Here is a 12086-nt window from a genome sequence, read left to right on the forward strand (position 1 = left end):
TCGCAAGCGTTGCGAGGAGTTTATAATCCAGCTTGCAGGAGGATTATCGCGCGTCAGGCAAACGGAGGTCATGTGCGCGTCATGAAGATTTGCCGCGGTACTTAATCTACTTCGAGAACAATAGCCTATAGGCGAATCGAACGCGATAGATGTATACGTCAAAATTCGATATATCGTCGAACCACGAAAATCGGCATACGGCAAAGGTTGACACATTGCCCATCCGTACACATTATTTACATCGAAATAAATGAGGTACGATGAGGGTTTCGATGGGGTCGTAGGATTGCAGTAAGTGTTCTTATCCTGTGTTATCGGTCCTGAACATTGCTAAGGCCGCCGCGTATATACCTCGTTCGACAAAACAGAACCATGTCAATGTCTGTTAATAATTCAAAGTTATATTCGTTGTTTTAAAAAACATGGCCGTCGTCCCAGTATTATCCGGTGGAGAGATAATAATACGAGGGATCGAGTCCAGTAACTTTTATACAAACGATCGCGAAAATTATCAAATATACGGCAATAACAAGAACATCAAGTTTAAAATAAAGCGCATATATCGCCTAGCGTTCGAAGGGGCTTTCTTTGAAGGAATCGGTCCAAGGCCGGTTTCGCGTGCGCGTAATCACTCTCGGATACTGTGCGCCGGTTAAGGACACTGTAAAATGAGTAGCGCGGCGTGGTAAAAAGGTGTGTCTTGTAATCTGTCCACGCGTACAAGTATTCGTACGGAAAGACGCCCTTCCGTGTCAATAAATGAATTTTTTTTTCACTACGTTAAATTTTGATTATTCCGATGTAAAATTTTATAAAAAAAAAAATTTTAATTCGGCCAAAATTATTGTTTTCAAAAAAAATTTTAAAAATATGAGGCCCCCCGGGGGTTTTGTGCGGATGACATGCACAAAATAAAAATTTAAAAAGATCAAATTTCAAAAAAATTTAAAATTTTCTAAACGTTTCGACCCATTCGGGTCTTTTAGAAAAGCTGAAAAAACCCAAAGAAAAAAAATAGGTTAATCGGTACAATAAAAAAATTTTATAAAACTGTTTTACATAGTAAAAACTTGTTTATTTTAAATTTTTAAAACCATTTGGATTAGTTTTGGTAAGGGGCAGGGGCTCTTTCCTCCTGCGATGGTACCTTTGGGGAGACACTCCGAGGCCGGGGGGGTTTTTGAAGGGGGGAGGAGAAGAATTTAATTTTTTTGCGGTTGTAGTAAAGTTTTAAAAATTTTCTGATTGTACCGATTATCTTCTATTTTTTTTTCTTTGTTTTTTGCAGTTTACGGGAAAAAAAACCGAAGGGGGTCGAAACTTTTAAAAATTTTTTAAAAATGGTTTGTTTTTGAGATTCTTTTAAAAATTATTAATTTTGGAATGTCATCCGCACGGCTCCGAGGGCCCCCGGGGGATATTTTTTTTTATTGTAAAAAAAAATTTTCGACCCGGTTAACATTTTTTTTTATATGAATTTCCGCTGGCAAAAATAATGCGCCCGGGGGGAAAATTTTTTTCCAATTTTTGGGACACATTTTTAATTGGGCGGGTAAAACATTTAAAGGATTGGATCAAAAAAAAAAAGGGAGTCGTTAGTTAAATTTGCGAATTTTTTTTTTAAAAAAGTTTTTTTAAAATCAGGAGGGACACCGTTATCTGGTTTTTTGTTATGCAAAAAATTTTTATATTTATAAGTGGGTTTAAAACCCAAAAAATTTTTAAAGACTACTATCAAAGACATTTTAAAAAGAAATTTTGATGCTCATAGACAGAGGCACAAAGTCAGATTAGAATTTTTTGAACTCTTTTGTTACACATGATTTTTTCCCCAGTGTTTTTTGTGAGGGTTTTTTCGGTGACCAAAGCAAATCTTTTAAATTTTTTTAAAAAATAAGGAGGGGTTTTTCCCCCTGGATGTAAATTTAGAGGGCTCTTAGATAAACAAAATAAAAAAATTTAAAAGGGAAAATTTTCCCTATCCAAATTATTAAGTGTACGAAAAAATTTTTTTAAAAAGGCCATGGAGTCAGGGCCGTCCAGTCTCTCAGCGTTCCCTTGAGCCCGACCCTTTGTTTTTTAAACCCTGATGTTGTGAAAAAGAGAAAAGGGGGTTTTTTTAAAATTTATCACCCCGTTCGATACCAAAATGAAAATTCGTTTTTTGTTGCGGTTAGGAGAAAATTTTCGTCGCCGGGTTTTGACAAAGATAAAACCCCCAAGATTTTTTTGAAAAAATAGGGAAACCAAAATTTTTAAAAAAAAAAAAAAAATATTAATCTCGGCCAAATTTTGGTTAAAATTTAAAAATAAAATTTCGACGGCAATCGGAGCCAGGGGAAAATATTTTTTCCTCCTATTCAAACCGTCCGGCCCCTCAAAATGTCTCCCTAACCCCCCCCCATCTCAGGAAGGAAGCGGAGCGTACCCCCCCCCCCCCAAAACAACCCGGATAAATTTAAAAGTAGAACAATTCACAAAATTTTAAAAAATTTAAAAAGGGGGGAAAAACACTCCCCCCGACAGCAAAAAAGAGAGAAAAACAAAAAAAAGGAAAAATCCCCCCAAAAATTTTTTTTAAAACCCCCCGTGGAAAAAAAGGGTCTGCAGTCGAAGTAGACCCCTTTTCCCCTAAAAAATTTAAAACCAAATTTTTTTTGTAGAAAAAAGCTCACAAAAAAAAAAAAGGGTTTTTTAAGGGTTTAAAAAAGGGCGGGTAAAAATTACCCCAAAACAAAACCCGTATTTTTTATAAAGGGGGGATAAGGGGGGAATATCAGGGTTTTCGATGAAAGAGATAGGGACAGGACCCAAAAAGTGGATTTGCTGGCGGGCCGGGGTACTTTTTTGTGTTAAAAAAGATCCGCAGGAACCCCAATTAATCAATTACAGGAAAATTTTAAAGAGATGGAAAACAAAAAAAACTTTTTTTTAACAAAATATAATCCCGAACTGCCCCCGGACGGGGTTTTAACCCAGAGCGATGGGGCCCCAAAGGGAAAAACCGAATTGGGCCTTTTTCCCGGGAATGGTCATTTTGGAATACACCTTTTTTTTATTTTGGGAAAATTTTACAAAAAAGATAATAATAAGGAAACCCCAAACCTGTTTTGGCTATTTCGGGTATTTTTTAATTAGTAAAAAAAATTAAAAAGGGGGTTTTTTGGGATAGTGATGTAAGTAGTTTCATAGATTTTGCACATTGTTCACCAAAATACCTTTTGGGTATGGCTATTGAAGTTTTAAATTTAAAAATGGGGGTTTATTGAAAAAGAGGTATTATTCCACGAGATGAATTTTTTGGCAATTCGTTTTTTTTGAACTCGATTATTTTATTTTAAAAAAGATGTTATCAACAGACTTTTGGCACAAAAACCCAGGGTTCCCCCCCCCAGATCATTGCGGAAACAGTTGAAGATTTTTGGGGGGTGAGCGATTTTTTTTCGACCATTGCCCTTTTCCCTTTTTTTTTGAAGTTTACCCAATCGCTTGGCGGGCCCCCCCCCATGCTTAAAATAGTTTTTTAAAAACCCAATTCTTTTTAAAACCAGATTGCAGTTTACCCGGGGGGGAGGTTTAAAAAACCCATTTTAATTTTTTTTTAAAAACAATTATTAAAAAAGGGGAAAAATTGGTTTATTTTTTATAAGCCACGATTTAGGGGGGATATTTAAAAAATTTTTTTCGCAGGATCCCTCTGTCATTAAAAAAAGGGCCCCCCCATCAGCCTATAGAAGAGTTTTTTTGGTATCTCATCCGAAATTCCATAAAGGTAACTTTGGAGTCTATGATTTTTGGGGGTTTTTTGTTTTAAAAATTATCCCCTCAATTTTATATTTCTATTTTCAAGCGCGGTTAAAAAAGTTTTTTCCCGCATAATAAAAAGGGGAAAAAAAAAGAGCAAAAAAATGGGAAAGACAAGTTTTCCAAAACCCGAAAAAAGTTCGTTTTTTAATTTGTAATTAATAAGGGACGAAAAGAATCGAGGACCCCTACAAATGTTTTTGGTGTCATTCCCCCATATACAGCAAAATTAAAAAACTCCCAAATTATTTTTAAATACCAAGGATAAGTTACCAAGGGAACCCTAAAAAGTAGTTTATAAATTTTGTAGGGGTTTTGAGCGTCGATTAGGGGAAAGGGGGTAGATTGTTGAAAAATTTTGGGGGAAAAAACATCGCAAAAAAACATTTAAAAAAAAAAGCGTCCAATTATCAGTATATCGGAACCTAGATTATTTAACCTGAATTTTTAAATTTGGGGGGATTTTTTTAAAATTTAGAGAGGAGCCTTTTTTTTTTTAAAAGTTTGATATCGAAAATGACCACATAAAAGTCAGAGGAATGTTTTAAAAATTTAAGGACACATAAATTAAATGAGGGAATTTTATCTGTTAAAAGAAAAATTTTCCCCAAATCTGCTTTTTGATTTTACATAGCCGGGTTTTTTTTTTTTTTTGACTTTGACAAAAGGGGCCCCCTTTGTTTTTTTTTTTTTTTTTTTTTAGTTTATCTTTATCCAAAAATGACACTAATTTGTCGAGACTAGCGCTGAGAAACTTGTACGAATCGATAAACCGTAATTTGATATAATTTTTCGAATTATTATCTTGTGTCAATCTAACAGTCTTCGAGAATGAAATGTATTTTTCCTTTGTTATCGGCAGTAATTCGATTTCCCCTTCGAACGCTGTGGCTATGTCCTCGATAATGAAATGCGCGTCGTAACCTGATAAATTGTGAAAGACTATAGGAATACAAAATGATTCTTTGTAATTTAAGTTACAATTTGAGTGCGCGGGACCTCTGTACCGCCTGGTGAGATGGCAATGATCGCGGACGCGTGTGTCGTCTTCGTCAAACGGTTTCTCACAAATGTGACAATGCGTCGCGCTGCGAAATTTTACCCATTCGTCAGGCGTTAAATTTACCATGGGGACATTAGTAGTTAAAATATTTTTTACGCGTATTGCTAAATTTTTAAGCTGTTCGGCGAACCACGCAACGCAATCGACACTACGGCGGGAATTGTACGCGGACAACGAACTGTCGTACGAACACTGTACATAGTATGCGATGCTGAACACTTGATGGTGTTGATGATTTTTGGCATCTTCGGTCTTTGCCAAAACACACTCGAGGTCGGCGTACACTACAAACGGCAGCCGCTCCTTCCTCGTGTAGTTGTCGAAGCTGAGCCACTTGTCCTTGTCGCTCGGCAACCGGATAGCGCAGTCGTTCAGTTTCCCGCAATCTTCCATATGCGCCTGCAACTGGTCCTCAGAATAGAAATAATGTAGGCATCTGTAAAAAAATAAAAAATAAAAAATTTAATTAGAAATATTTTAAATATAATTTAAGTTTACTATATACTTACCGATCGCAAATAAATTTTTGACCAGTGTGTTTGCTCAGTTGCGAGCTTACGAGACGAGACAGATTTTTTATGCACGCGAAATGTCCAACGCTGTTTTCATCCTCCACGTACAGCAGATTGACGTGCCTGTCCTTCTTTTTTTCCGAAAGACGCAACGGGACGATGTTCTCGTTCTCGATGATGTACACATTCACGGAAATGTCGTTTGCAAGTTCAAACTTTTTAATTTGATTCACAGTCACTGGAAACTCAATGTTTTGGAGATTCAGCACTGTTGTGTAATGTGGATAAGAGGATTCTCGACCCGTGTTTATTTCAGCAGGGTAAAGAGCGGCCACCACCGACCATGCAAAACACGCATTGTCCGCTGATTGCACATTAACCACCGCTCTCTTTGTTACAATTTTTTGCGGTAATTTGACATGACATCCCGCGCGCATTGGATTGTACTTATTTACATTCACTGTCAAATCTATTATCCGCGACAATGCCCAGCCGCTATCGCGTTCCTGGAACTCTTCTAGCGATGCTAGCGTGGGCTCGATTACGCGGCGCTCGTACCACTCGCGTACATCGGACGTGCGAAAGAGTTCAAAGTTTCTCGTATTAATACTTTTATTGGCACGCTTGTCACCGGACACAAATTCACCGTTGAAAACAGTGTTCACTTTTACACTGATGTGTCTTTGCAGCACATTCTCCACGTTCTCGACTATAATGTCTTTGGCATTTTCCAAAAACTGACGCGGTTCGATGTGGTCTGCGTTAATTACCGCACCGGTCAGTATACGGCTATCGAACGCCGTATCGATTTCGCGCCAAACGAGTCTTTGCGCGTTATTGCCGCCGCCGCTGCCACTAGGTATGGATCCACCACTAGGCATGGATTCACCGACATATCGTCTCTGCAAGCGCACCTTTGCACCCTCGAGTCGCGCTATTCTCGCCACCAGAGATTGTCTATGTCCAATCGAGAGACGCGGACGCTTGGCACGGCTGCGTTCTTCCAGCTCTTCGATAAACCGTTCGCACTCTTGCAGCCATCCGAAATATTCGCCCAAGTTAGCAACTTGGCGGGAACGCTCCAACAGGTCGCGCTCAACGTTCTCCATTTTTGTAAAAAATTCACTTTTTCACACTTATTACAAAAAAACTTCTTTGCACACTAAACTTTTTTTTCTTGCACCTCGAATGAAGCATGCGCTCGCCAGTGGTACTATGGCCCGGCAGCGGCATCGGTCCTCATTATATATCCCCGATCAACCCTTTGTTCGTGGGGATGATGATGCAATTGTTTAATTCGTGAGAAATATTTGTGTGATATCTTCGGAGAAAATTTAGATATCGCTGATAATTCTTAGAAATACATAGATAAATTTCACCCCGTCGGATCGGATTGACATGCCGGATCGGATTGACATGTCGCAACCTGTGCGGATCAACCCCCTTGATTGTCGGCGTATGCCAAGCGGTGGCCCTTCTTAGAATTTGATTATATTTCTTAGAAATATACAGATAACGTATAAGGAGAAGAAACGCAACCCCCCCCTTCCCCCTGATTGTCGGCGCTCGAAATGCGGCAGCCATTCGCAGAATTTTTATCTTATCTTGTTTATGAAAACTTTGATACCGCTCAAAGACGCCGCTTATCTTATCTTGTTTATGAACATATCAGGTAACATGATCCCCTTATCTTATCTTGTTTATAAATATATCAGGTAACATGATCCCCTTATCTTATCTTGTTTATAAATATATCAGGTAACATGATCCCCTTATCAGGTTATCTGATATGTTTATAAACAAAAGATAAGCTTATCTACTGATAAGACCCCCTCCCCCGCGTGACGTCACCCCCCTCGCCCCCGATTCCCCCCCCGCCCCGCACCACCCTCATTGCCCCTGAGTTAGAACTCTCATAGTATCTCTACTTACCCCCTTTTTTTTTTTTTTTTTTTTTTTAACCCCCCTACGGAAATTAAATAAATGAATGCAAGAGAAAAATATAGATCCGAAAATCGCTGAATCGGGAATCCCCGATTTTCGGATCTATATGTTTCTCTTGCATTCATTTATTTAATTTCCGTAGGGGGGTTAAAAAAAAAAGGGGGTATTAAAATTAAATCTCAAATATGAGATTATTTTATATTTTAAAATCTTGGCCGTGTCCAAGTAAAATTTGGTGCCTTGTGCACCGGTATTTAATTCTAACGGAAAATTATTTAGTTTCGTTAGGATAACGCATTGTCATCAGCGATTTGGCTCTTGTTGCCCGTCTTATACGTTAAATTTATATTTATATTACAGAGCCTTGTTAAAACTCTTATAAATTAGTTTATTCACTTTCTACAAGTTCGTCGCGTACCGAGACTTATGTTTCTAGGCGCTCGCTCTCTCGAGGACTGACTCGAGGGCTGCGCGAATTTCGGAGCTCGCGTAGGGCGGCAGTCGATCGGGGTCCTCGATTGGACCATCAGAAAATCAGGCGATGTACACACGCCAATTAGCGGCGAGTGTACACGTTGGTTTCACGTGTTTCCTTGGCGTAAACACTAAGGAATTTAACAAAAAAACATTCTAGAAAATTCGATCGTCCTCGAGGATTCGATCCGAAGAACGAATCTTCAACAATGTGGAAAGAATTTTATTAGAATTTCTCTACTATTTATTATATTAAAAATAATAATATGTATCACAAGAAAATATAAAATATGTTTGATTAATTTTACTATACAGTTTAGTAAAATTAATCACACATATTTCATATTTTATTGTGATAGATATTATTTTTAATGTGATAAATATTAATCAGAGAAATTTTAATAAAATTCTTTTTATACCGTATTGTCTCACAATTACCATAACTTTTAGGGTAAATTTTAAGAGAAAATTCTCTCAGTGTACCGATTAATTATTAAAAATTACTTGTAAAAAGGCACACGTTACTCGATGCGGACGACAATTGTTTACACGGCAAGGACACGACAACAGACTGCGGCGACGGATGACGCAACGCGTCGCGACGCTTCGCGACACGTCTAGACGATAACAATCACGCGGCGTTGCCGAACATGTGATTGACGCGAGACATGTATTAAAACGTATAATAATTATGTTATTAAAAAAGGCATATTATAACGTATTATAATTTTTTACGTTATAATACATTTTTTTTAATGACTTAACATTATCCGCCCGTTTTGCCCTTTCTTTTTAAGCGAGACGTGAGAAAAATGATTATGTTTTGCGAACAAGATGTTCCATGTATAAATGTATTGGTCGCTCTTTTCAGAGCGGATTGACTTTGGTCGCTCTGAAAAGAGCGGATTGACTTTGGTCGCTCTGAAAAAAGCGGATTAATTTATAATAGGTGCTCAAAATGACCACCATCCATCCTTATGCAAGCTCGCATGCGTTTAAATAAATTTAATTGGACGTTCTCCATTACTTCCTCTTCGATATTCCAAATTACATATCGCAATCTGGTTTCTAAGTCGTCGACGTTCTCGGGAAGCGTTTTGTATATTGATTCCTTACAGTATCCCCATAAAAAAAAATCAAGAGAATTAAGGTCCGGGGATCTTGCGGGCCAACGTATCGGGCCATACCGACCCATCCAACGTCCAGGAAACTGCTTGTGCGCGACGGAAAGATGGATAGGACGTGGTCGGAAGCGAGACCGAGAAATAGACACAACACTCGACACACGCGTAACGTTCACAAAAAAAATATATTTATATAAACTATAAACAAAAATTACAATTAATATACCGCACCGAATTTACCGAGAGAATTAGCCGAGTCGTAAATTACTAAGTGTCCGCAAGCAACGGTAATGAATTAGACAAAGACAACCAATCTTTATCGTATGAACACACTTTATTCGCGATGAGCAATCGGAAAAAGCGCCGCGGTCGCGAGAGAGGAGGCTTATATACGCCTTGTAATTCTAGAATATTCGAGTACATTTGCTGTCGTTCTATTGTGATATTAAGGGTGAAGGAACGTTTACTGTAATTATTTACTTGTTTTTCTCTCCTCTCGCGCGACAGCGGTGTTTACAATTTAGACTGTTTTAAGCGCTTGTTTTCGAAGGCGAGGAGTATCCGTATACTCTCGCGGCCGAGCGCTAATTTAAATATAATTTAAAATACGCATGTTAGACCACGATATTAATTAATAAATTATATGCATGCTGCATGAGGCATGATCGAGATGCATGAATATTTTAACGCTTTCTTGTCCGCGGGTTATTACCGTTCGAATCTCGAACACTGCTCGTTCAAGTAGTTTGTTACAATCCTGGCGTTGTGTGGTCAAGCACCGTCTTGTTGAAAGAACATTTTATTTCTTTCAAATAGTGGCACTTCTTCTAAAAAATCGGGCAGATTTTCTTTCAAAAGTTCCGCGATACCATAGGGTACGCCTATTTAGCAGGCTAGAGTCTCGTTCGTTATCGGAATTAACCAGACAAATCGCTCCACCAACTAAGAACGGCCATGCACCACCACCCACCGAATCAAGAAAGAGCTATCAATCTGTCAATCCTTCCGGTGTCTGGGCCTGGTGAGGTTTCCCGTGTTGAGTCAAATTAAGCCGCAGGCTCCACTCCTGGTGGTGCCCTTCCGTCAATTCCTTTAAGTTTTAGCTTTGCAACCATATTTCCCCCGGAACCCAAAAGCTTTGGTTTCCCGGAAGCTGCCCGCCGAGTCATCGGAGGAACTTCGGCGGATCGCTAGCTGGCATCGTTTATGGTTAGAACTAGGGCGGTATCTGATCGCCTTCGAACCTCTAACTTTCGTTCTTGATTAATGAAAACATTTTTGGCAAATGCTTTCGCTTCTGTCCGTCTTGCGACGATCCAAGAATTTCACCTCTAACGTCGCAATACGAATGCCCCCATCTGTCCCTATTAATCATTACCTCGGGGTTCCGAAAACCAACAAAATAGAACCGAGGTCCTATTCCATTATTCCATGCACGCAGTATTCAGGCGAAGGTAGCCTGCTTTAAGCACTCTAATTTGTTCAAAGTAAACGTACCGGCCCGACTCGACGCTCAGTAAAGAGCACCGCGACGGGATATTAGTTGGGCCGCCCCTCGCGAGGCTAAGCCCACCGGTAGGACGTCCCACATCACGCTAGTTAAACACCGCGAGCGGTGAACCGACGGTGTGCGACACAGATTCAACTACGAGCTTTTTAACCGCAACAACTTTAATATACGCTATTGGAGCTGGAATTACCGCGGCTGCTGGCACCAGACTTGCCCTCCAATGGATCCTCGTTAAAGGATTTAAAGTGTACTCATTCCAATTACGGGGCCTCGGATGAGTCCCGTATCGTTATTTTTCGTCACTACCTCCCCGTGCCGGGAGTGGGTAATTTGCGCGCCTGCTGCATTCCTTGGATGTGGTAGCCGTTTCTCAGGCTCCCTCTCCGGAATCGAACCCTGATTCCCCGTTACCCGTTACAACCATGGTAGGCGCAGAACCTACCATCGACAGTTGATAAGGCAGACATTTGAAAGATGCGTCGCCGGTGCTAGGACCGTGCGATCAGCACAAAGTTATTCAGAGTCACCAAAATAAACGGTGGACGAACGGCGAGCCGCCCGCCACCGATTGGCTTTGATCTAATAAAAGCGTCCCTTCCATCACTGGTCGGGACTCTGTTTTGCATGTATTAGCTCTAGAATTACCACAGTTATCCAAGTAAATGTGGGTACAATCTAATGAACCATAACTGATTTAATGAGCCATTCGCGGTTTCACCTTAATTCGGCATGCACTGAGACATGCATGGCTTAATCTTTGAGACAAGCATATGACTACTGGCAGGATCAACCAGGGAGCTTCGTGTACGGTTACTCGCAAGGGAGTAACTCTCGAGCGAGCCCGAAGACTCGTCGCTAGCTCTTTTTCGCGCGCGCGCGCGTTCGATGCCGAAACACCGACGCGCGCGCGACACGCTCGTATGTGCCATTTTATTTGCCGCCGGTCTTGCTCAGCCGGTCGGCGACACTCTGCTGTGTTTAACGCTATTATGTAAAGCGTACGAGAGAACGACGGAGGCGAGAGTAAACCCCCGACGCCGCCGCCTCTCTTCTTCCTCCTCCTCTCCGTTCAAAAATCCACAAGATCAAAATACTCGTGTTCTTATTCTCCCAAATGTTATGATGCGCGGTCTCGAGAGACCGCGCGATTCACCCTGATGCTAGATCGACGATGGCGATGCTTAGACGTCGAGGACTGTTCTGTCTGGTTCGTACGCGTTTAACCGCACACGACCAGCAATAAGATTTTGCTACGGCGTACAAAGCGAGCGGGAAGAAGCAACTCTTCCCGCAAACTCGTATCCGTGGAGTAGATGCTCGGTAAGCGCGACGATTCCGCTGCTGCGTACGAAACGAGAGGGAACCGCGCTATATGCCATTTTAATTTGCCGCCGGTCTTGCCTCATCCGGTCCGGCGACACTCTCTTTGTTAACGCTATTCATGTGACGCGTACGAGAGAACGCGGAGGCGAGAGTAAACCCCCGACGCCGCCGCTCTCTTCTTCCTCCTCCGCTCCCGTTCAACAATCCACAAGATCAAATACTCGTGTATCTTATTCTCCCAATGTATTATGGCGCGGTCTCGAGCGCACCGCGCTTTCCCCTGAACGCTAGATCGAGATGCTGATGCTAGGCGTCCTGATTACTGTTCTGTC

The 12086-nt window shown here is 40.7% G+C and overlaps 1 protein-coding gene and 1 pseudogene across 1 annotated transcript; both read right to left on the reverse strand.

The window, feature by feature from the left end:
• Positions 1-301: 301 nt before the first annotated feature.
• On the reverse strand, positions 302-6685 carry LOC146723226 (uncharacterized). Its single transcript, XM_085482745.1, has 3 exons — positions 5377-6685; positions 4964-5303; positions 302-382 (listed from the first exon to the last, which is right to left on the reverse strand). Exons 1-3 carry the CDS (start codon positions 6486-6488, stop codon positions 302-304), a joined length of 1533 nt encoding a protein of 510 aa, XP_085338871.1. The 5' UTR covers positions 6489-6685.
• A 3359-nt stretch (positions 6686-10044) lies between these two features.
• Positions 10045-11225, reverse strand: LOC146723227 (small subunit ribosomal RNA; annotated as a pseudogene).
• Between the last annotated feature and the right edge of the window lie 861 nt (positions 11226-12086).

The sequence above is a fragment of the Nylanderia fulva genome, unplaced genomic scaffold, assembly GCF_048542155.1.
Source record: "Nylanderia fulva isolate GAGA-0341 unplaced genomic scaffold, ASM4854215v1 Scaffold219, whole genome shotgun sequence".
Classification (NCBI taxonomy): domain Eukaryota; kingdom Metazoa; phylum Arthropoda; class Insecta; order Hymenoptera; family Formicidae; genus Nylanderia; species Nylanderia fulva.

Coding starts and splice junctions, on each gene's coding strand:
- LOC146723226 (XM_085482745.1), bottom strand. CDS start 6,488: ATGGAGAACGTTGAGCGCGACCTGTTGGAGCGTTCCCGCCAAGTTGCT. Junction 5,304..5,376: donor CAAAAATTTATTTGCGATCG/GTAAGTATATAG, acceptor ATTTTTTTACAG/ATGCCTACATTATTTCTATT. Junction 383..4,963: donor TTAAAAATTTAGCAATACGC/GTAAAAAATATT, acceptor AATTATTAACAG/ACATTGACATGGTTCTGTTT.